The sequence below is a fragment of the Pristiophorus japonicus genome, chromosome 2, assembly GCF_044704955.1.
Source record: "Pristiophorus japonicus isolate sPriJap1 chromosome 2, sPriJap1.hap1, whole genome shotgun sequence".
NCBI classification, from domain to species: Eukaryota; Metazoa; Chordata; class Chondrichthyes; family Pristiophoridae; genus Pristiophorus; species Pristiophorus japonicus.
In genome coordinates this window covers 211,014,592-211,040,348 of record NC_091978.1, presented here as the reverse complement: position 1 = coordinate 211,040,348, position 25,757 = coordinate 211,014,592, and the positions used below count along the sequence as shown (strand labels likewise).

Sequence of the window (25,757 nt, the reverse complement as noted above, 5' to 3'; positions counted from 1 at the left end):
TTTTTTAATGTGATTCCTATTCTGCTAATGGGGATTACGTACGTAAATGGAAAGCCCATAAGCATAATTGGAATACCCCTTCTTGATTGCTTGGGCTGGCCCACATGATCCCAAGGACACTTGCAAACTGCATACGCTCCTTGGCTTTTTTTTTTACACTGGCCCAGAAGTTGGTCATAATGGGGGCGGAAGTGCAGCGGTGAGCGGAAGTTCACACACTAGAGGGGCGGAAGTTGAAGGCGGGCGGACTGTCCTCCACTGTCAGTTATCAGCGTACAGCTGATGACGTCAACACGCTGGCATGTCACTCTTCTTCACTTAAAGGGGAGAGCAATTGCCATTATTTAAGTTAGGTCCACTGGGCCACCAGGGAGGGTTTCGGCTGAGCCAGCAGCCTGGCACCCAAGAGGAGGTGTCAGGCTGCCTGTTGGCAGCCCAGTCGAACCTGGGGGCATAACTGTCGGTATGACATGGCAATCATCCGACAAAAAAATAAGATGGCGGCCACGGTGGTAGGTCCTCTCCTTTAATTGCAGCTGCACCGCCATTTTGAGCACACTCCAAGCACAATGCACCGGCAGAAAAAGCTGTCCGTGGCACCGAGCAGCGGGAGCAAGATTTTCTCGGTGGAATTTCGCGATCTGGGGGGGGGGGGGGGGGGGGACCGACGACAGTGATGGTGCACGCTCGGATGACACACTTAGGACGGATTGGCAGCAGCGGAGCGGTAGTGGGGGTAGCGAGTCACCGCCGGGATACCGCAGGAGCAGAATCTTTGAAATGGTGGCCATTCCACGAAAAATCAGCAGCCATTCCACTCCACAGCATGGTCGCCGATTTCCAGCGGTAACAGGCCTTATGGGAAGGGGCAATTTCGGCCCCAATAACTCATTTCAAGGGATGAAAGAATACCTATGCCAGGTTAACTAGTTGAAAACCAAGCAGGAAATCAGCAGTGGGAGATACTTGAATAATAGCTGGATAAGGTGCAGGTTCAATACATTCTGGTTAAAAGGGGATGCTTTAGAGCAAAAATGAGATTTTTTTTAATATAAAAAGGGCACACAATAAATATAGGGAGAGCACTTAGAAGGATGTGGAAGAGCCGCTATTGAATATACACATTCAAAAGAAAACGTTTAAAAAGTTACTGGCCCTGAAAAGTTGCACAGAATATTGAGGGAGGTTGGGAAAAAGATAAGAGAGGGATTAGCTATAATTTTTAAAAACATTTGGAAATGGAAATCAGATTAAATGACTAGATAGCAGCAAATGTTACATACTTGTTCAAGTAAAAGAAAAGGAATAAGCCAGAAAATCACAGACTAGTGAGTCTCATCTAGATAAATTATGGAGTCCATATTGTGGGATGAAATTAGTGAATACAGGTTGAACCTCCCTTATCGGGACCTCACCTGTGCCGGATAAGGGATTTTGCCTGATGAGGGGAGGTCACGTGTTCTAAGGGGAGCAACGCTATACAAACCGTTTTTACAACTGTCAGCTCCCAGCCAGCCACCAGCCCCAGCCAGCCAGGCCAGATATCCCCGACCTCGCGATCCACCTCCACCCCGACGATCTCTCTGCCGCACTGCCTACAGGCCCCCCCAGCCTCAGCCAGCCAATTAACTGAAGTCTCCCTGAAGACTGACCTTCGGCACTGTATTGTACCTGTAACAGCAAATGGGAAATCGCTGGGCCCGAAATGCTGCGCAGTAGGCTTCTGCACAACGTCGTTGTCAGCAGTGCAAACCAGCATCGCGAGAGAGGGAGGCCCGAGATTTTAGACTGGTGTTTTCCCGCACTTCCCACCACACCTCCTGGCTGCGTGAGAGGTGCTGCGTTGTGTGGTGTCCTGGTTTCCAGTTCTCAGTGCTCAGTTTTACCCCTGAATATGGCTTCAAAGGGACCAACAAGCAGTGGAAGTGGTACCAGGTGTAAGCATGTGTCGTTATCCATACAGCAAAAGGTGGAATTGTGGAAGAAATTGGACATGGGCACATTAGCACAGGCCTTGTCTGAGATTTACAATGTTGGTTTGTCAACAGTGTATGACATTAAGAAGCAAAAGGATAAGATCCTTAAGTTTTTTGCTGACAGTGAAAGTAAGAAAAGTATGGCCTCTCGTAGAACATAGAGGGAAGGAAAAAGTATTGAATTTGAGAGTGCTCTATTACAGTGTTTTAGCTTCGTTGGAATGCTGGTGTTAGCATTTCTGGCAAGATGATAATGGCACAAGTGAAAATATTCCACAAAGAATTTAACCTGCAGCATGAATGTGAATATTCTCAAGGATGGCTGCAGAAATTTAAAACCAGGAATGGTATTACTCTATTGTATGTGCGGTGAAAAAAGAAGTGCAGATCACAAAGCAGCAGCTAAGTTTGTCGTTAAATTTGCAGTTAGTTGCAAAGGAGAAGTTATCCCCAGAACAGGTATACAACGCCGATGAAACTGCTCTCTATTGGCATTGTCTGCCCAGAAAAATCTTAGCAACAGATGCTGAGGAGGCAGCAACTGGAATGAAGGACGCAAAGGACAGGTTAACTGTCCTTGCTTGCAGTAACGCTGCAGGTACGCACAAATACAAGCTCTTGGTCATTGGCAAAAGTGTGAAGCCAAGGGCATTCAAAGGGGTGAAAATATTCCCATTGATATACTGTGGCAACAAGAAAGGCTGGATAACTACTAAATTATGTCTCGAGTGGTTCCAGAAATATTTTGTACCAAAGGCTAGAACCCATTGCACATCGGTCGGACTGGATCAGAAATGCAAAATTGTGCTGATTCTCGACAATTGCTCTGCTCACTCTAAAGCCAAACTACTTGTCAAAGACAATGTGGTGGGACTGTATCTCTCTTATTCAGCCTTGTGATCAGGGTATATTAAGATCCTTGAAGTGCAAGCACCGCTGCAAATTTATGCAAAGATTGCTACTGTCAGTTAATACTGGGAAGTTCGTGAAAACATTCCAGAAAGATTTTAACATGAAGGATGTGATTTGGACACTCGCTAGAGTCTGGGAGCAATTAAGTCCATCCACTTTAAAAAATGGATGGCACAAGCTGTGGCTAGCCTTAATGTTTGAGGACAGTCCTGATGTGGATGGTGGGGCTGAGTTCACCGGATTTCGCTCGTGTCAAGATAAACAAATTATTTGTGAATTGCTGAACTATGCCACCATTGCAGGTATGTTCAACAACTCTGCAGTAATTGATGTGACTAAAGATTTGGAAGAGGAAAATTTACCAGACTGGATGGATGTCGACAAAGATGCACCAATTGTGAATCAACTTACTGATCAAGAGATTGTGCAAATGGTACAGCAGGGAGAAAATAAAGATGATGAAGCCAGTGATGATGAAGATGATGAGGGTGAAGTTGAAGATAAAATTTCTATTGATAAGTGCATTCAGATGGCCACAGATTTCATAGCAGGACTGGAGCAAAGAAGTTTCATTTCGAAGTATCTACATGATACAAGACAAACTCATTAAAGAAAAATTGAAATACATGAGACAAGTCATGCAGCAAAATTGGTTCAAAAAGACTATAGGTGCAGATGTCACCACAGTCGAGACCCCAGCTATCATCACAGCCGAGACCCCAGATGTCACTAGGATATATTTTGAGATAGTTACCAGTTTGCCTATAGTGGCTTAGTGTCAAATTTATCTGTTTTATCTTGTTGCACTGTTGTTGATCGCCTTGGGATGCTTTACAATGCTAAAGACGTTATAGATAAGTTACTTTTGTAGTTACATTACAGTACTCTTGTTGCACTGCACTGTTTTTGATCGCCTTGGTATGTTTTACAATGCTAAAGGCGTTACAAAAATAAGTTATTTATTTTTATTACTGTACTGTATTATTATCACATCAGTAACACTTGGGACTTTGAATCACGTCACTAATTAGCATCAGTTTTGGAACAGGAGTGTGGCAGAGGCGGTCAGGGGCACGAGCTCTGTGATCAGGGCTGATTTCATCAGCGATTTCCAGGCACGGCGGCTGTCGGCTCTGTTTGATGTGATATTTCCACACCCCCTCCAGTTATAAACAGATTGCCCAAAATCTTGCAGAATATTTGCTGTTACAATACAGTGCCAAAGGTCAGTCTTTAGCTGAACAAATACAGTTGCAAGATTAGGAAGACTTCAGTTAATTGGATGGTAAAGGTACACCCGTATTGAGCAAGGGGATACTGGGCCCGGCTGGCTGGGGATGGAGGTTGGCAGGAGATGGAGGCTGGCAGAGAGATTGTGGGGGTTGGGGATACCGGCGATTACGGGAGTCGGCAGCTTTGACTTAAGTACCTGTCAAAATCAAATCAACGCATTTGAACAGTTACTGATTAACGCACAGAAGCTAAATGCAAATTGTATCACCGTTGTGCCTAAAAAGAGAATGGGAAATCTGGGGGGTTGCTCGTTTTGGGTGCATACTGTCTGTTTTTGAATGCCAGTCATTCCCTAGTTCAATATGTTCATGTTGCAGTTCTGCACATGTGCCACCCGCCGGCCGGGAATGGTGCCGGACAAGGGGTGGTGCCAGATAAGGGAGTCCCGGATAAGGGAGGTTCAACCAGTACTTATAAAAGGTATGGGCTAATCAGGGGCAGTCAACATGGATTTGTAAATTGCAAACTCTTCCTGACTAATTTAATAGTATTTTTCCGAGAAGATCAGCAAATGTAAAAAGGGAATGTGGTGGATACAATATATATGGAATTCCAGGTGGTTTTTGATAAAGATCCTACACAAGAGACTTGCTATGAAAATTAAGGAACATGGGCCTGGAGTTTCCACCAACGTTTCTCCCAATCCCAGATATGTGCAATCTGGGTGTAATCTACTGAAACAGATCACGCAAATTTTAAATGTAAGATAACCATTAATGCACGACTGTCCGCGATTTTTTAATTTTGGTTCAAAAGTAATTTTGCCCGAAGCATTCATCACCCACAAAACTGGCCACGCCCCCAGGTTGGCATGGCAGGTTCATCACATTGCATCCAGACAGGCACCAGTGGTCACAGTTATTCATTGTTATTGACCAGCAATCAATTGAAGCTTCACTTAGGTCTGTTTCTCATACTGATGCTACAAATACTTTAAATTCAGTTTAAATTAGTTCAAATTCAGTCAATTGATCGGCCCTTGGTACAGAAGACCTGTGAAACCACTGATTGGCCTGTTTAAGTTGCAGCAATTAATTGAACACATTTTCAGTTCAATCAATATAATTCAGTAATAGGAGGGCCCATTGCCATGTTCTCGTCAATAATTGATCATGTCACTCAATTGCATGGATTCATGGAAGATTTTCCGTTTGGGATTATGAAAATCAATTTGCATGGAAACCTGGATGTAACCTCACCTCAGCAAAAGCAGTGCACTGTCCAACGCATTCTAGGCATATTTTTTAGATTGTGCCCCTAGCAGAAACACCAGGCCAGGATGGATTAGAGCACGAGAAATTAGTTATTATTGCATTAAAGGTGCTATATAAATGCAAGCTTCTGTTGTTGTTGAACATCCACTTCTTCTCGCCATTTGTATTATTTTAATGTATTATTTCCTTGAGCCTATTAGTTGCTAGCAGGGCTGGGGCGACATTAACTTTTTGAGCAAGGGGAGGAGTGGGGGCTGGAAATTTCTCTCAGTTGAGTGGAGTTAAGAGGTGAGCCCGTGTTCACATGGGGGTACAGGTCCCCGATATGATTGCTCAGTGACAGATTACAATACTCAATTGTGATATGTCTCAAATAAAGCAATGTGACTGAATACTGTAGACTTGAGTAAGTGTGACCTTCGTCTCTTTATTCTGACTCCAGAGTGCTGGCACAGCATGGGAGGCCTGCTTATATGCAGTGCTCCCAAGGGATGCTGGGATCCCTTGGGACTCCAACAGATGCACCCTCTGGTGGTGGTAGAATGCTGCATACATATCACTCCACCCCCAAAGTCAATAGTACACTTATTTATTGGGTGCAACAATCTGGGGCTTTCCACTCCCTAGTCGATTCTCTCGTTACAAACACAGGTGCAGCTGAATTGGTTGGGCCTTCGCTGGGCTGCTGCGCAGCTGGCCTTGCTTAGCTGCTGGGGATGATGGGTTCAGCTTCGTGGTCAACCATGATGTCGGTTGCCACTTGTATGCGTATCGGAGGGTCGAAGTTGGTGGTGTCCTCTTCAGGTTGCTTCTGGCTGTCTGTGAATCGCAGTTTGGTTTGGTCCAAATGCTTTCTGCAAGTTAGTCCATTTGCAAGTTTGACCTCAAATACCCTACTCCCTTCTTTGGCTACGACAGTGCCAGCAAGCCATTTGGGACCATGTCCATAGTTGAGTACAAACACAGGATCATTAACTTCAATATCGCGTGACAAATTTGCGCGATCATGCTTTGTTTATGCCGCCTGCCCTAGATATGATCATGGAGATCAGGGTGGACTTGTTTCGAGTGCCCTTTTCATGAGCAGTTCGGCAGGAGGAATCCCAGTGAGCGAGTGGGGTCTTCTGCGGTAGCTCAGTCGGGCTCAGGACAGGTGGGTCTGCAGGGAGCCTTCCGACACACGTTTCAAGCATTGCTTGATGGTTTGGACTGCCCCTTCTGCCTGGTCGTTAGATGCGGGCTTGAACAGGGCAGATATGACGTGCTTGATCCTTATGCGGGTCATGAATTCCTTGAATTCAGTGCTGGTGAAGCATGGTCCATTGTCACTGACAAGGACATCATGCAGGCCATGGGTGGCAAACATGGCTCGTAGGCTTCAGCGGTGGCAGTGGACGTGCTTACAGACATTACACACTCAATCCATTTTGAATAAGCATCCACAACAACCAAAAACAATTTGCCTAGAAACCGGCCAGCGAAGTCAACGTGGATCCTCGACCACGGTTTGGAGGGCCATGACCACAAACTTAGAGGTGCCTCCCTGGGTGCATTGCTCAGTTGAGAGCAAGTGTTGCATTGGCGCACGCAAGACTCCAAATCTGAGTCGATGCCGAGCCACCACACATGGGATCTGGCTATAGCTTTCATCATTACTATGCCTAGGTGGGTTCTGTGTAGGTCGCGTATGAACGTTTCCCTGCCTTTCTTGGGCAAAACCACGGGATTACCCCATAAAAGACAGTCCGCCTTTATGGACATTTCGTCTTTATGCCGCTAGAACGGCTTGATCTCTTCATGCATCTCCGCTGGGACGCTGGACCAGCTCCCATGGAGGACACAGGTTTTTTTTTTACAAGGGACAGTAAAGGATTCTGGCTGGTCCAGGTCTTGATCTGGCGGGCAGTAATGGGTGACTTTTCGTTTTCAAATGCATCCATCACCAAGAGCAAGTCTGCAGGCTGTGCCATTTCCACCCCGGTGGTGGGTAATGGTAGCCGACTGAGAGCATCAGCGCAGTTCTCTGTGCCTGGCCTGTGGCGAATTACATATAATATGCAGACAGCGTGAGCGCCCATCTTTGGATGTGAGCAGAGGCATTGGTATTAATACCTTTGCTCTCGGAGAATAGCGATATGAGCGGCTTATGGTCAGTTTCTAATTCGAACTTAAGCCCAAACAGATACTGGTGTATTTTTTTCACCCCGTAAATGCATGCCAGAGCTTCTTTTTCAATCATGCTGTAGGCCCTTTCGGCCTTGGACAAACTCCTGGAAGCTTAAGCGACCGGTTGCAAGGTTCCCGATTCATTTGCTAGCTGTAACACACACCCAACCCCGTACGAAGATGCACCGCAGGCTAGCACTAAATGTTTATATGGGTCATATAGAACAAGCAGTTTGTTGGAACATAACAGATTTCTGGCTTTCTCAAAAGCAGTCTCTTGTGATTTCTCCCATACCCAGTCATCTCCCTTGTGTAGCAACACATGTAGAGTTTCTAGCAAGGTGCTTAACCCGGGTGGGAAATTACCAAAATAATTGAGGAGTCCCAGGAACGACTGCAGCTCTGTCACGTTCTGTGGCCTCAGCATGTTCTTGATGGCCTCAGTCTTGGCGTCGGTGGGTCTGATGCCGTCTGCTTTGATTCTGCTCCCTAAGAACTCAACCTCTGGCGCCAGGAAAACATACTTCGAGCGTTTCAACTCGAGTCCCACACGATCTAGCCGACTTAGAACTTCTTCCAGGTTCTGCAACTGTTCAATGGTGTCCCGACCCATGATCAATATGTCATCCTGGAAAACCATGATGCGCGGAACCGATTTTATCAGACTCTCCATGTCGCTTTGAAAAATAGCCGCAGCCGATCGAATCCCAAACGGGCATCTATTGTACGTTTTGATGCAGGTCAGGCCTTTTGAAGATTCTGCCAGCTCCTGCGTTGTGTAGACTGAGGTCAGGTCCAACTTGGTGAATGTCTTCCCTCCTGCCAGCGTCGCAAATAGGTCGTCTGCCTTGGGTAGCGGGTACTGGTCCTGCAGCGAAAAACGGTTAGTCGTTACTTTATAGTCCCCACAAATTCTGACCGTGCCATCGCCCTTGAGAACTGGAACAATTGGACTGGCCTGCTCATTGAACTCAACCGACGCGATGATGCCCTCTCATTGCAGCCTGTCCAGCTCAATCTCCACTTTCTCTCGCATCATGTATGACACCGCACGTGCCTTGTGGTGGATGGGTCGTGTACCGGGAACCAAGTGGATCTGCACTTTCGCCCCAGAGAAATTTCCGATGCTTGGCTCAAACAACGATGGGAACTTGCTCAAAACCTGGGCACGAAGAGTCATCGACGGACGAAAGCGCTCGGATGTCGCCTGTCCCCAGTTCCAGCGGATTTTTCCCAGCCAGCTTCTGCCGAACAGTGTGGAGCCATCTCCTGGTCCAATCTATAGTGGTAGTTCGTGCACCGCTCCATCGTAGGAGACTTTTACTGCTGCACTGCCAATTACAGGGATCAGCTCTTTAGTTTAAGTTCTCAGCTTGGTAGGAATACGGCTCAGCTTGGTCCTTTGTGCCTTGTTGCACCACAGTCTCTCGAAGGCCTTTTTGCTCATGATAGACTGACTCACACCCCGTACACTTCTGCCTCCTCAGTTTGATCCGCCATGGATCGGTCTTCCTCTGCAATGTGGTGGTTTGCAGGGTTTGCAGCGTTTGCAGCTCGTCTGCACGTTCGCTGGAGGTGTCCCATTGTTCCACAGCCTTTGCATGCATATAGTGTTTGAAGCGGCATTGATGGGCTCGATAATCACCTCCGCAGCGCCAACAAGGTATTAATTGCCTCGCATTCACACTTAATGGCAGACTCCGAGACATCTGAGGTTGTGCAGCTGCAGGCGTGTACGTTCTGCCATGTGCATTCCTGCCTGAAAACGATGTAACTTTGTGTACAGTACTTGCCGATGCATCTTTATGCTGTGAAATTTGTTTGGTGTTATCGCTGGTGGACATAAATACCTAGGCTATCGTTATGGCTTTGCTCCAGTTCGGTGTTTCAACAGTCAATAGTTTGCGAAGGATAACCTCATGGCCAATGCCAAGCACAAAGAAGTCTCTTATCATTTGCTCCAGGAATCCATCGAATTCACAATGTCCTGCAAGGCGCCTTAGTTCGGCGACATAGCTCGTCACTTCTTGGCCTTCAGACCATTGACATGTATAAAATCGATACCTTGCCATCAGAACGTTCTCCTTCAGATTTAGGTGCTCCCGGACCAGCGTACACAGTTCTTCATATGATTTGGTTGTTAGTTTCACCGGAGCAAGAAGATTCTTAATGAGGCCATAGGTTACTGCCCCGCAGACGGTGAGGAGGATCGCCCTTCGTTTGACAGCGTTCTCATTCCCTTCCAGCTCATTCGACCAATACTTCGTGGCCAGTCACTCCACGAAGGCTTCCCAATTGTCACCTGAGAATTTCTCCAGGATACCAACAGTTCTCTCTATTTTCTTGAGGGTTCGTTATCTATTACTCGTCGCCAGTTGTTATGTCTCAAATAAAGCAATGTGACTGAATACTGTAGACTTGAGTAAGTGTGACCTTAGTCTCTTTATTCTGACCCCAAAGTGCTGGCACAGCATGGGAGTCCCACTTATATGCAGTGCTCCAAAGGGATGCTGGGATCCCTTGGGACTCCAACAGATGCGCCCTTTGATGGCGGTAGAATGCTGGTTACAAGGTGTTGCATACATAAATTGGAATATTCATGGCTTCTCAGAACCGTGCTTTTTACCTGAAAGGCTGATTTTTTTGAGATTTCAATGCGTTCATTGAGTAGATTGAGTGAATTCATATGATGTAAGTTCCAGTCTCATTTTATTCAAATCGTCATGTATTATGTTTTCAGAGCTACTTATTGTTTTTAAACTTATAATACATAGGTATCATCATCATAGGCAGTCCCTCGGAGTCAAGGAAGATTTGCTTCCACTCTTAACATAAGTTCTTAGGTGGCTGAACAGTCCAATACGAGAACCACAGTCCCTGTCACAGGTGGGGCAGATGTCGTTGAGGGAAGGGGTGGGTGGGACTGGTTTGCCGTGCGCTCTTTTGGCTGCCTGCGCTTTATTTCTGCACGCTTCGGCGACGAGACTCGAGATGCTCAGCGCCCTCCCGGATGCGCCTCCTCCACTTATGGTGGTCTTAGGCCAAGGTCTCCCAGGTGTCAGTGGGGATGTTGCACTTTATCAGAGAGGCTTTGAGGGTGTCCATGTAACGTTTCCGCTGCCCACCTTTGGCTCGTTTGCCGAAGGAGTTCCGAGACGAGCGCTTGCTTTGGGAGTCTAGTGTCTGGTATGCGAACGATGTGGCCTGCCCAGCGGAGCTGATCAAGTGTGGTCAGTGCTTCAATGCTGGGGATGTTGGCCTGGGCGAGGACGCTAATGTTGGTGCGTCTATCCTCTCAGGGAATTTGTAGGATCTTGGAGACATCATTGGTGGTATTTCTCCAGCGACTTGAGGTGTCTACTGTACATGGTCCATGTTTCTGAGCCATACAGGAGGGCGGGTATCACTACAGCCCTGTAGACCATGAGCTTGGTGGCAGTTTTGAGGGCCTGGTCTTCAAACACTCTTTTCCTCAGGCGGCTGAAGGCTGCACTGGCGGTGGTGTTGGAGCTCGTTGTCAATGGCTGCTCTTGTTGATCGGAGGCTCCTGAGAAATGGGTAGTGGTCCACGTTGTCCAGGGCCGCGCCGTGGATCTTGATGACTGGGGGACAGTGCTGTGCGGTAAGGACAGGCTGGTGGAGGACCTTTGTCTTGCTGATGTTTAGCGTAAGGCCCTTGCTTTCGTACGCCTCAGTAAATACGTCGACTATGTCCTGCAGTTCAGTCTCTGCGCAGGCGCAGGCGTCGTCCGCGTACTGTAGCTCAATTTCAGAGGTTGGGGTGGTCTTGGGCCTGGCCTGGAGACGGCGGAGGTTGAACAGGTTCCCACTGGTTCTGTAGTTTAGTTCCACTCCAGCGGGGAGCTTGTTGATTGTGAGGTGGAGCATTGCAGCGAGAAAGATTCAGAAGAGGGTTGGGGCGATGACACAGCCCTGTTTGACCCCGGTCCGGATGTGGATTGGGTCTATGATGGATCCATTGGTAAGGATCACGGCCTGCCTGTCGTCATGGAGCAGGCGGAGGCGATGAACATTTGGGGGCATCCAAAACGGAGGAGGACACTCCATAGACCCTCGCGATTGACAGTGTCAAAGTCTTTTGTAAGGTCGAAGGCGGCCATGTATAAGGGCTGGTGCTGTTCCCTGCAGCTATCGCGCTGCAAAAATCATGTCCATGGTGCTCCAAAGGGGACAGAATCCGCACTGTGTCTCCAGGAGGAGTTCCTCAGCCACAAGTATAGAAACATAGAAAACAGGAGCAGGAGGCGGCCATTCGGCACTTCGAGCCTGCACCATCAGTCAATATGATCATGCGACTTCAGTACCCCATTCCTGCTTTCTCTCCATACCCCTTTAGCCATAAGGGCCACATCTAACTATAGGTATAGGTAGGTATAGCATCTCAGTGGCTATATGATGCAGAGTACAGTATAATACTTTTAATACAGTATAATAAAACTGATGTATGAAATCCAAATAATTGGTTACGTTTTTCAGTCAACAACTTGTGCTCAAAATAGGGTAGTATTATATGTTCAGATTCTTATCAATAAAAACTACCATCCTTGCAACATCACAAGGAGGTTTATTAGATGTTCAGTTAGTTTCTAGGTAACAACGTACATAACATCCAAGAAAAATTTTATCTGAATGACAACAAAAATGCAAACTAATTAACTTAAATTATTAGGAGTATAAATTAATTTCAACAACATGTTGCGAGGAGATGATGACCGTTTAACCTAAGGATTCCACCGTGACACTGTCAATGTAGTTCCAAGAGCAACACTTCCTTAATGAATATAGTCAATGAAATATTCTTCTGGGAATGATGTTCTCTATCAAAGTGGAAAGCTACAAAAGTGCATGTGCAGGTAAGCGCTCCATTGCATTTTTTAAGTTGTCTCTGTTTTGAGAGAGAAGGGGGGGGGAAGGGGAGTCGGGGGGGGGGGGGGCGAGGGAGGAGAGAGAGAGAGAGAGAGAGAGAGAGAGAGAGAGAGAGAGAGAGAGAGAGAGAGAGAGAGAGAGAGAGAGAAAGGGAGGGAGGGACGAAGGTGGGGAGCGAGAGAGAGAAGGGGATGGGAAAGAAAGAGAGAGAAGTGGGGGAGTGAAAGAAAGAGAAAGGAACGGAGGGGGTAATATAGAAATAAGAGGAGTGGGCCATTTGGTCCCTCGAGCTTGCTCCGCCATTTAATAAGATCATGGAAGGAAGAGAAAGCGAAGGGGATGGAGGGGGGGGGAAGGAAGATAGAGGAAGAGCAAAGGTGACAAAGGTGGGGGAAGGAAGAGAGAGAGCGCGAAGGGGACAGGCGGGGGAAGGAAGAGAGAGAGAGAGAGCGAAGGGGACAGCGAGGGGAGGGGGAAGCGAGGGAGAGGTAATGATACATTAGAGACTGTAAAGATGAAGGACAAGGACAAGTTTGAAGTTGTGAGAATACAAAATTGACATTGATTCAATAAACAGAAGATTGCAAAAGGCATTGAAAATATGTTTGCATTCAGGTTACTTAATTTGAGATCATTTAACTTAAACTATAAGAGAACTGGAGGACACATGTATACATGAAATTAGCAACTCTACTGCGAGTTGAGATTTGAAGTGCGTCTGTGTGCGCCTAGGTGTCAAACATTGATCCAAACTGGTAAGCATCAATTAACTTAGTTGCCACTCAATCTACTGGACTCATCTAAGTTTTAATATCGTCTGTTGCGTCTCCACCACTGTTGTTATGCTGCAACTAGATGCTCTCCAAACGCCATGTGCCTTTCTGGACTAATCGTAGACAGAAACAGAGTGTTGACCGATGGCAAGAGATCTGGGGTTGGATTTTAGGTCTTTTGCCGCTCTTCTTAGCACCAGAGGGGTGGCAATGGCGACGGAAAGCACTTGCGCCCGGGCTGCCACCTTCCGCCGGCTTTGCGAGGGCGCAGAGCAGTACCACCCGGGAGAGGTGAGCTGGTTTGCAACACTGTTGGTTGCAACACCGGCTCGATATTTGGATCGCGCCCACTCCGTAGCGAGCCCTAGTGGGAACGCCAGTGAAACTTGCCATTCCAAGATGTACCGGCTGAAGTGATTGAAGAAATGGCTACCTCAGGTAAGTGTGATTGTTTTTCTTTTTGCGATTTATGTTGGGGTCGTGTCAGTAATGAATTGGGAATGTTTTTGGTGGGGTTTTTTTTCTCCACGGAACCCTCTGTTAGGATGCTCCCAGGCCGGCTGTTTAGCTTGGGATATTCAGTGGCTCAGCCTGCCTAGCACCCTAAAAGAGATGTGGAATGTCTCCCATACCACTGCGCTCCAAACTCCGGACCCAGCTGATAAATATTGTGGCGGCAGACGCAATCCATTTGCCGGTGCAAAATGTACCGGTCCACTCGGGACAATGCCGCGACCGATTTTCTCCCCCAAAGTTTTTTTTTGGAAGATTTAGCTGTGGTTATTCATCTCTCTCCAAGATCAAATAAATTGAGGACAGTCCATGACAGTACACAAGTGGAAGCAGTTTTGTCAATACCCTCATTCAAAACCTTGTGTTCCACCACAGAGTTGTGTAGATTTCTATTTGCTATGAAACTGACTAGGCACACTGGAGTGATGCAAAAATATAGAAAACTAAAAAGTTGTGAAGGATAGTAGTGATGGGGACAGACTTAAAAGGATATCTATGTCGAATTTATATCAGGAATATCAAGATGAAATTAAAACAAATGGATATCCTATCAGTTTTATGCATAATTTCCAAAGTATAAAAACAAATGCGTTTTCAATTTACATCGATCTAGCTGGGAAATTTTTACTTTATAGATCTTACCTACCTCTAACATATTGTAGATGATGTAGAGTTTGATGACAGATTGTCCTCTAATGAGATGGTACATCATGGAATAGTCCACGTAGTGCATCATAACAAAGCAGATGATCATTATAACTGCCTTGAGTATGTCACATACCTGAGCAGGTTGTAGCAGTCGTCCATCACTGAGAAAAAAAATCAAACAACATTTATTTCCAAGAGCTGTAATTGAAGATCAGAAGTGAATTACAAGATTGGAATTTTAGTACACTACATATTGCCGTTATACATTCATTTGTTGCACAAGCAACTTGTAAGTCTATTTATTATAGATTCTATTTTTAGGTAGCACAAGGCATAGAATCAAACATGTTGCAAATGAGAAAGATTGAAAAGTAAAGAAAAGAACGATCGAATGAATGTTTGAACATTTATATAGTTCCTTTCACAACCTCATGCATCCCAAAGCACCTTGCACGTCAAAAAGTAATTAATTAGCTGTAGTCACTGTTACAATGTAGGGAAATGCAGCAGCAATTTGTGTGCAGCGAAGTCCCCGAACCAGCAACGAATTAATAACCAGATAATCGTTTTTTAGTGGTGTTGATTGAGGGAGAAATATTGGCAGGACACCAGGAACGCCTCACTTCTTTGAATGGTGCCATGGGATCTTTTACTTCAATCAAATTCAAAATGGAATTGGATAATTACTTGAAGGAGAAAAGATTGCAGGGCTATAGGGAAAGAACGGGGTAATGGGACTAACTGGGTTGCTCTTCGAAAGAGCCGGCGTGGACTCGATGGGGCAAATGGCCTCCTTTTGGGCCCAAGTTTCGGGCCGCGCCTCGAACGGCGCAGCCCCGACCTGGACGCCCGTTTTTCGCGTCACAAAGTGCGCCTAAAAAAAAAAGTCCAGATTCTCCGGCTCCCTGCAGGTCCTCTGGCCCTCGGCGCGGCGCAGCATGAGCTGTAGGGGGCGGAGCTAGGTCCCGGTGTTGAAAACAGTGCCGGGACCTCTGCACATGCCCCCTTCCCCTCTCCCCCCCCCTCCCCTTCTCCGCTCCCCGCTCTTTCTCCCTTCCCTTTCCTCCCTCCCCCCCTCTACCCACCTCCCCTCGCTGTCAGAAACACAGACACTGACAGACAGAGAATGAGAGACACACACAGACAGAGAGAGAGATAGAGACACTGACAGAGACACACTGGGGGCGGGGGCATCCCAGCACGCTGTTGGAGGGCTCCCTGTGCTGCTTCGGTAAGTAGAAAATGTTTTATTTATTGATTTAAAAAAATATATTTCTTATTAATTTTTTTTGATTGATTTATTGGTTGATTTATTGATGTTTTATCATTTATTATTGATGATGGCTCTTTATTTGTAAAACTGAAGTGTTTAATGTTTGTAAACTTCCCTTTAAACCCCCCCCCCCCCCACCACCCCATTCCCTATGCCTGATTTGTAACCTACGCCTGATTTTCTAAAGTGTAGACAAGGTTTTTTCGAGCGTACAAAAATCTTCACTTACTCCATTCTAAGTTAGTTTGGAGTAAGTTTTCACTGCCGAAACTTTGAAAACAGGCGTAAGTAGCCGGACACGCCCCCTTTTGAAAAAAAAATTCTGTTCCAAAGTGAAACTGTTCTAACTGACTAGAACTGGAGCAAACTAAATGCCGAGAATTTGAATTTCTAAGATACTCCGTTCGACACCATTTGCTCCAAAAAATCAGGAGCAACTGAGGCCGAAACTTGGGCCCTTTGTGTTGTACTATTCTATGAATCAGAGAGCAGACAGAGCCTTGATTTAATGTCTCTTCCGAAAGTCAGCACCTTCAAATATGCAGCATTCCCTCAATACTACACTGAAGTATTAGGTTAGATTATGTGCTTAAATCTCTGGAGTGGGCTGGACTGTCTGACTCGAGAGTGCTACTAATGAGCCAAGGATAATAATCAGAAATGCAATACTACATCAGTTTTTCAGAATTAATGGGAAAAGAAAGGCGTGCAAGAGTAGCCCAGCACATTCAAACACCAATGGGCCAAGCGTGGGTAGCTAAAACAAGTTCAATCTGTTAAGGTGACTAAAAGGAACTGGAGGAAAAATAGATTCAACAAAAACACACACACACAAACAAACACATATGAAAATAGTTCACTATACAGTAAAAAAATTGAAAATACAATGAAACAAAGATACCTGACTACCCACTATTTCAATAACAAATACACTCTCCAAGAAGGTGATTGGATAGTATAAAATATAACAATACAAGAGCTATTACCAAGGGGAGTACAATCAACTCACTGTACTACTATACCATTACATTGTATGTTAGTAGGTCTACTCAAACAAACAAATAGCACTAGAACCATACATATCTGGGATGTAATAGGTTTGAATTCAAAGGTTATTGTATAATTGTTGTTATTAGGGGTTATGGATGTTCTATTAAATGTTCTTTACCAACAACAAAGCAAAACTAAAACAACTTGCATTTATATAGCACCTTGAATGTAGTAATACGTCCTAAGGCACTTCACAGGAGCGTTACCGAGTCACAAAAGGAGATATTAGGAAAGATAAGCAAAAGCTTTCGTTAGAGGTTTTAAAGAGCGTCTTATAGGAGGAAAAAGTGGGAGAGGTTTTGGGAGGGATTTCCAAAGCTTAGGGCCGAGGCAGCTGAAGGTACAGTTGCCAACATTGGAGCGATTAAAATCAGGAATGCGCAGTTCACCACAAATAAATAAAAATATTGGAATTTGAGAAATAGTCAGTGACATCGCAATATACTCACTATGCACATCAAGACCACCAATATGTACACGTATTTTGGTGAAAAATCTGGCTTGCAAAATTGCTAGCAATTGAAAAACAAAGGAGCGATGTTCCAATCTTCAGTAGCATTTTGTAACTACGAGATTGGGGGCGGGGGGGGGGGGGCAAGGGGGGAAGAGAAGGGTTGAAGATAGAAGTTGGGGCATAAAATCAATCAATCAATTTGTATTGTTCACTCAATCTTATCCTAAAAAACTAAATCCAATTGATAAATCAGAAAAATGACATTAGGATATGGAACATGAACTAATGCAAGAAACTGATTTTATGCTAATATCTACTGGAACACAGGCGGACCTGAGTGGGTGCAACGACAGCTAAAAGAGAGCGGAGAGGAGATGGCCCAGAACAGTATAATGTAGGGAACTGTAAGGTTATTCAATTTGGTAGGAGGAATAGAAAACCAGAATATTTTTTAAATGGTGAGAAACTTTTAAATGTTGGTGTTCAGAGAGATTTGGATGTCTTGATGCAAGAAACACAGAGAGCTAGCAAGCAACAAGGAAGGCAGATGGCATGTTGGCCTTTATTGCAAGAGGTTTGGAGACAAGAGTAAGGAAGTCTTGCTACAATTGTACAGGGCCGTGGTGAGATCACACCTGTCCTATGATGAAAGATTGCGTAGATTAGGCCTATATTCTCTGGAGTTTAGAAGAATGAGAGCTGATCTCATTGAAACATAAACGATTCTGAAAGGGATTGACAGGGTAGAAGTTGTATCCCCTAGCTGGAGAGTCTAAAACTAGGAGGCATAGTCTCAGGATAAAGGGTAGGTCATTTAAGACCGAGATGAGGAGGAATTTCTTCACTCAGAGGGTTGTGAATCTTTGGAATTCTATGTCCCAGAGATCAGACGCGAAAGTGGAGTTGAGGACGATGATCAGCCATGATCTTATTGAATGGCAGAGCTGGCTCGAGGGGCCATATGGCCTACTCCTGCTCCAAACTCTAATGTTTGTATAACACAGGCGGACCTGAGCGGGAGCGGCGGCAGTAGAAGAGACGACGGTTAAAGAGAGCCAAGAGGAGAAGGCCCAGAGCACAGGCAGACCCGAGGTGTAATGGGAGGGGCGGTGGTTAGAGAGCTGGAACAGCGAGTTACAAAAATCAGAAAACAAGGAGCAATGGTGAATATTACAGCTCTTGTGCTCTCTAGTTAGTTAAGTGAATTAAATTCAGAACTGGGAGAATATCAACTACTATAATTTTATTGAATTATAAACTTAAATTAAATTAACTGATTAAAACTACAAATTAAAACTAAAAATAATAATTTGAATAAATACTGTAACTAATTATATAAATAAAATAAGGTTGATAGAGGTGGCAGTGCAGGTGGTGTGTCGTAACTGCTGCATGTGTGAGTTGGTGTAGACCGATGACCAATATATTGAAGGTGGAGATAGACAGATTTTTGAATGATAAGAGAGTCAAGGGTTATGGGGAGTGGGCGGGGAAGTGGAGTTAAGGTTAGGATCAGATCAGCAATGATCTTATTGAATGGCGGAGCAGGCTCGAGGGACCAAATAGCTTACTCCTGCTCCTAATTCTTATGTTATGCTCTTATGAGATCCCGAGGTGGTAAATGCCAGCAGCTTGAAGAACTTCGGCTCAGAGTTGTTGAGCTGGAGTCTGAGCTGTCGACATTGCGATGCTCCAGGGAGGGGGGAGAGTTACCTGAACACTTTGTTCTCAGAGGTAGTCACACCCCTTAGGTTAAGCAGTACTTTAGAGTTCGTTAATTGTCAGGAACAGGAGGGTATGACTGCTAGTCAGGAAGGTATGGGAACCCAGGATATAGTGATGGAGGAGCCTCAGCCCTTGACCTTGTCCAACAAGTCATCATCATCATAGTCGGTCCCTCGGAATCAAGGAAGACTTGCTTCCACTCTAAAAGTGAGTTCTCAGGTGGTTCCTGCATTCCAATGCAGGAATTACAGTCTCTGCCACAGGTGGGGCAGACAGTGGTTGAAGGAAAGGATGGAAGGGGAGCCTGGTTTGCTGTATGTTACTTCCGCTGTCTGTGCTTGATTTCCGCATGCTCTTGGCGACAAGACTTGAGGTGCTCAGCACCCTCCCGGATGCTCTTCCTCCACTTTGGACGGTCTTGGGCCAGGGATTTCCAGGTGCCGGTGGGGATATTGCACTTTATCAACGAGGTACTTGCTGTCTGTATGGATGCGAATGAGAATAAGGACTGCAGGGAGGATGGGCACACTGACCATGGCACCGTGGTACAGGAGACCGTTCAGGTGGGGGGGGGGGGGGGGGGCGAGTAAAAAGGAATGTAACAGTGGTAGGTGACAGTATCGTCAAGCGGATAGATACTGTTCTCTGCAGCTGTGACAGGGAGTTCCGGAGGTTGTGTTGCCTGCCTGGTGCCAAGGTTAACATAGACATAGAAACATAGAAAATAGGTGCAGGAGTAGGCCATTCAGCCCTTCGAGCCTGCACCACCATTCAATAAAATCATGGCTGATCATTCACCTCAGTACCCCTTTCCTGCTTTCCCTCCATACCCCGTGATCCTTTAGCCGTAAGGACCATATCTAACTCCATCTTGAATATATCCAATTAACTGGCAATAACAACTCTTTGCGGTAGGGCATTCCACAGGTTAACAACTCTCAGTGAAGAAATTTCTCCTCATCTCAGTCCTAAAAGGCTTACCCCCTTATCCTTAGACTGTGTTCCCTGGTTCTGGACTTCCCCAACATTGGGAACATTCTTCCTGCATCTAACCTGTCCAGTCCCGTCAGACTTTTATATGTTTCTATGAGATCCCCTGCATGCTTCTAAACTCCAGTGAATACAGGCCCAGTCGATCCAGTCTCTCCTCATATGTCAGTCCTGCCATCCCAGGAATCAGTCTGCTGAAGCTTTGCTGCACTCCCTCAATAGCAAGAACGTCCTTCCTCAAATTAGGAGACCAAAACTGAACACAATATTCGAGGTGAGGCCACACCAAGATCCTGTACAATGGCAGTAAGACCTCCCCTGCTCCTATACTCAAATCCCCTAGCTATGAAAGCCAATATACCATTTGCCTTCTTCACCGCCTGCTGTACCTGCATGCCAACTTTCAATGAATGATGTACCATGACACCCAGGTCATGTTGCACCTCCCCTTTTCCTAATCTGCCGCCATTCAGATAATATTCTGCCTTCCTGTTTTTGCCACCAAAGTGGATAACCGCACATTTATCCACATTATACTGCATCTGCCATGCATTTGTCCACTCACCTAACCTGTCCAAGTCACCCTGCAGCCTCTTAGCGATCCCCTCACAGCTCACACCGCCACGCAGCTTAGTGTCATCTGCAAACTTGGAGATATTACACTCAATTCCTTCATCTAAATCATTGATGTATATTGTAAATAGCTGGGGTCCCAGCACTGAGCCCTGCGGCACCCCACTAGTCACTGCCTGCTATTCTGAAAAGGACCCGTTTATCCCGACTCTCTGCTTCCTGTTTGCCAACCAGTTCTCTATCCATGGCAGTTCACTACCCCCAATACCATGTTCTTTAACTTTGCACACCAATCTCTTGTGCGGAACCTTGTATTTGGACTTTCAAAAGGCTTTTGACACCACATCCACTGGTTCTCCCTTGTACACTCTACTAGTTACATCCTCAAAAAATTCCAGAAGATTTGACAAGCATGATTTCCCTTTCATAAATCCATGCTGACTTGGACCGATCCTGTTACTGCTTTCCAACTGCGCTGCTATTTCATCTTTAATAATTGATTCCAACATTTTTCCCACCACTGATATCAGGCTAACCGGTCTATAATTAGCCGTTTTCTCTCTCCCTCCTTTTTTAAAAAGTGGTGTTACATTAGCTACCCTCCAGTCCATAGGAACTGATCCAGAGTTGATAGACTGTTGGAAAATGATCACCAATGGATCCACTATTTCTAGGGCCACTTCCTTAAGTATTCTGGGATGCAGCCTATTAGGCTACGGGGATTTATCGGCCTTCAATCCCATCAATTTCCCTAACACAATTTCCCGCCTAAGGATATCCTTCAGTTTCTCCTTCTCACTAGACCCACTGTCCCCTAGTACATTCGGAAGGTTATTTGTGTCTTCCCTCGTGAAGACAGAACCAAAGTATTTGTTCAATTGGTCTGCCATTTCTTTGTTGCCCATTATAAATTCACCTGAAACCGACTGCAAGGGACCTATGTTTTTGTCTTCACTCATCTTTTTCTCTTCACATATTTATAGAAGTTTTTGCCGTCAGTTTTTATGTTCCCTGCAAGCTTCCTCTCGTACTCTATTTTCCCCCTCTTAATTAAACCCTTCGTCCTTCTCTGTTGAATTCTAAATTTCTCCCAGTCCTTAGGTTTGTTGCTTTTTCTAGCCAATTTATATGCCTCTTCCTTAGTTTTAACACTATCCTTAATTTCCCTTGTTGAGCCACCTTCCCCATTTTATTTTTACTCCAGACAGAGATGTACAATTGCTGAAGTTCATCCATGTGATCTTTAAATGTTTGCCATTGCTTATCTGCCATCAACCCTTTAAGTATCCTTTGCCAGTCTATTCTAGCCAATTCACGCCTGAGACCGTTGAAGTTACCTTTCCTTAAGTTCAGAACCCTAGTTTCCGAATTAACTGTGTCACTCTCCATCTTATTAAATAATTCTGCCATATTATGGTCACTCTTCCCCAAGGAGCCTCGCACAACAAGATTGCTAATTAGTCCCTTCTCATTACACATCACCCAGTCTAGGATGGCCCGCTCTCTAGTTGGTTCCTCAACATATTGGTCTGGAAAACCATCCAGAATACACTCCAGGAAATCCTCCTCCACCGCATTGCTACCAGTTTGGTTAGCCCAATCAATATGTAGATTAAAGTCACCCATGATAACTGCTGTACCTTTATTGCACGCATCCCTTATTTCTTGTTTGATGCTGTCCCCAACCTCACTACGACTGTTTGGTGGTCCATACGTATTTATATGCCTATAGAAAACTTTTGGATTCTCTTTTATGTTAGCTGCCACTATTCTCAGACTCTCTCTTTGTCCCTCTTATTTCCTTTTCACTTTCATTCAGAACTTTCTATATTCAGTCTGATGTTCACTTGTATTATCAACCTGACATCTGTCATACACCACCTTTTTCTGCTTTATCTTACTCTCCATCTCTTTCGTCATCCAGTGAGTATAGTTTTGGTTGTCCTACCTTTCCCCCTCGTGGGAATGCACCTCGACTCTACGCGAACCATTTTCTCTTTAAAAGCAGCCCACTGTTCGATTAGTTTTTGCCTGCCAATCTTTGATTCCAATTTACCAGGACCAGATCTGTTTTCAGCCTACTGAAGTTGGCCGTCCTCCAATTAAGTATTTTTACTCCTTGTCCTTTTCCATAGTATACTTTATGATACTATAATCACTGTTGCCTAAATGTTCCCCTACTGACACTTGCTCCACTTGACTCCCCATAACCAGATCCAGCAATGCATTCTTCCTCATTGGGCCGGAAACGTGCTGATCAAGAAAGTTCTCCTGAACACACTTCAGAAATTCTTCCCCCTCTCTGTCCTTTACACTATTACTATCCCAGTTTATATTAGGATAATTGAAGTCCTCCATTATAACTACTCTATAGTTCTTGCACTTCTCTAATTTCCCTTCAATCATGCTCCTCTATATCCTTCCCACTAGTTAGTGGCCTACAGAATCCACCTAGGGGTCGAAATTGGTCATCTGCCCATTTCTCAGTGGTATGTCGTTTCATACCGCTGGGTACCACTGGAGCGGAGTGCTGGCAACATTGGTCTGGGCGGTGCGTCAGCGGATTGCGACGGACGGTCTGCTCCGGTGGTGCAGGATTAGTTGTCTAGGACTCGGGACTTTGGGTCCTATCTTAGATCTTCTTGTATTCTCTTTTAGTGTGACCCCACCTAATATTTCTAACTCTATTGCTATCTGTTTCTCCCAATCATTTGTGCACCTTGATTCTTCTTTCTAATGCTACATCCTGATGCCCACCCCCCTGCCAAATTAGTTTAAACCATAACCAACAGCACTAGCAACACCCCTGCCCCTCTGCGAGGATATTGGTCCCAGCTCTGTTGAGGTGCAAGTCCCACCACCCCCAGAATAAGTCCCAATGTCCCAAGAATCTAAAGCCCTCCCTCCTGCACCATCTCTTCAGCCATGCATTCATCTACTCTATCCTTCTATTTCTATACTCACTAGCTCGTGGCACTGAGAGTAATCCGGAGATTACTGCCTTTGAGGTCCTGCGTTTTAATCTTTTGCATAGCCCCCCAAAATCTGACTGAAGGACCGCATCCCTCTTTCTACCTATGCCGTTGATACCAATATGATACCGCTATGGACCATGACCTCTGGCTGTTCACCCTCTCCCTTCAGAATGTCCTGCAGCCGCTCAGTGACATCCTTGACCCTGGCACCAGTGAGGCAACATACCATCCTGGAATCACGTCTGCGAAGATTCCAGTGACATCAGTGATGGGGAGGCTCCATGCAAATACCAGAACAGCTCCATTCAGTTGGGTATCATCATTTTGGTTTGGCCTGGAAAATGATCAGTAGCTGCCCGACCACAAAAAATCACTACCAACAAATGCCAGTGATGGCTACCAGTTGCAGTGACTGGAAAATTGGCTATTACAACACCGTTAATTACAACATTGATGGTAGTTCACAAGTACTTCATTAGCTGTGAAATTCTTTAGAGCGCTTAAGGTCATGAATGACACTATATAAATGCAATTTCATTATTAGAACAGGAAAGATCTAGCTTTTGTATTCTTCTAATTAATTGGTTCTTCTGCTGTTGCCTCAATAGTGTCAGTGAGGTGTAGCACCAAGCACTTGAAAACATTTCAGTGCCATTAGCTAATGATTAATCCTGTAATTTAAACTGACAGAGGAAAGTGAAACAAATTGGTAGAGTAAGTCAACAGCCTCTTTTGGTTCAGCTTCTGAGAGAAGGGAGAGGGTGTGATGTATGTAGCACTCAAATCACTGACTCCACACAGTCTGGTGTTGTAGTAACTGCTGTGACCTTGGTCCTTTATTGTGTAACAGTGCCCCTCAGGTGTGGTGGACAGCCTTTTATACTCTGTCTCGCAGGTACTTTCAGGTCTCCCACCACAATGCCCCTTGTGGCGCACCATTGTAACTATACATTTAATGTACATGGACAATACAGAACATCTCACTGCCCCCCCTCCCCCCCGCCAGTTCCAAAAGCAAATTGCCGGTAACCTCGGCCTTGTTCGTCCTGGTTGATTTGTGAGTGTGAGTACATAACCATCCACTTCCCTCTTCCCCACCATGTAGAGATTATGCTTGTGATCCATTGGAAGCGTGTGGTATTTGCAATCCTTACATGGGTGATACAAGTACACAAACATAATCTCCAGTAGAAAGCAGGTACACTGAACAGTTATTAAATCCCAGCTCCACTGGGTGAGGTGTGGTGGCGGCATTCTGCCCCTTTTTGCCCGAGGTAATGGGCTGCACTGAGACAGGATATGGCAACTAGTGCATTGCCTCTGTTCTCAGAAAATAGTTGCCTTTGCGGCTTGTCTGCAGCCGCTGAACAATTGCATAAATCACATAAAATCAGAAATCGCATTAATCAGGTTAGTCACAGATCCATTAACCCTTTTAACTGTGCATTGTGATATTAACTCTTTTCACCAATCAGATCAATCATTTTAATCACAGTAATCATTTTAGCATCAAAATATTAACTAGTCATAAATCAAGTCATCATACAAATCACAGTAATCATTTTGACCCACTCTTGCCCTTACAAAAGTCTCTTTGTGGGGACCGCCAACGGTGTAAGGCCCCTTTAAGATTCCCGGGTACATTTCCCTTTTAAGACGCCATTTTGTTTTTCCCACAAGGTTTCTACTGGCTGCTGCCATTTTAGGTGCTCTGCTGGTGCCTGCTCTCCCTCCCTCTCTCTCTCTCTCTCTCTCTCTCTATCTATATAGAGAGAGAGAGAGAGAGAGAGAGAGAGAGAGAGAGAGAGCGCCGCCATACTTTGAACGCACCCGGGAGCCGCAATGCACTGGCCCCCGCACCGCCGCATCCTCTGGAGCAGCCCACGCAGCTGACCTTTTTGCCCAGGAGCCGCCACGCACACACATGTCCTCCGGAGCCAACCTCAGCCGATCCTGGACGAGCCCTGCTCCTCGGAGCACCGGCCCTCATGCCGTCGCCAAGCGAGTCCCGCTCCCGAAACTGCCGATTCACCGCTCCTCCCGCTGCAAGCCCCACAAACGGCCGCCTCCGCCTGTGAATACGCGGGACAGCGGTCTGTAGAGGAATAAAGTCTTCCTAGCTCCCACGGACCTTCCCCATCCATCTTTTGCCGAGTAGCGTCGGTCCATCGCCTGCAATGATCCACAAAAGGTAAACTGTGTGTCTCGCCACCGTGAGATACCTGCACATCCGCTTTGCCAAGAACAGGTATCAGTTCCTTGGTGTAGGTGCGCAGCTTTGCCGTGACCGGGACCAGCTTCGGTCGTGCAACTGGGTTGATCCATATTTTATCAA

The 25,757-nt window shown here is 45.7% G+C and overlaps 1 protein-coding gene across 4 annotated transcripts in view; it reads right to left on the bottom strand.

The window, feature by feature from the left end:
• Nucleotides 1–25,757, bottom strand: part of tapt1b (transmembrane anterior posterior transformation 1b) — a 253,864-nt gene that overhangs the window by 144,847 nt on the left and 83,260 nt on the right. For 3 of the 4 annotated variants that reach the window (XM_070870858.1, XM_070870861.1, XM_070870871.1), the window contains one exon: nucleotides 14,381–14,543. In XM_070870858.1, coding sequence (XP_070726959.1) covers nucleotides 14,381–14,543 — 163 coding nt within the window. The remainder of the gene's footprint in view (nucleotides 1–14,380; nucleotides 14,544–25,757) is intronic. The other variant, XM_070870863.1, reaches the window with a different exon arrangement.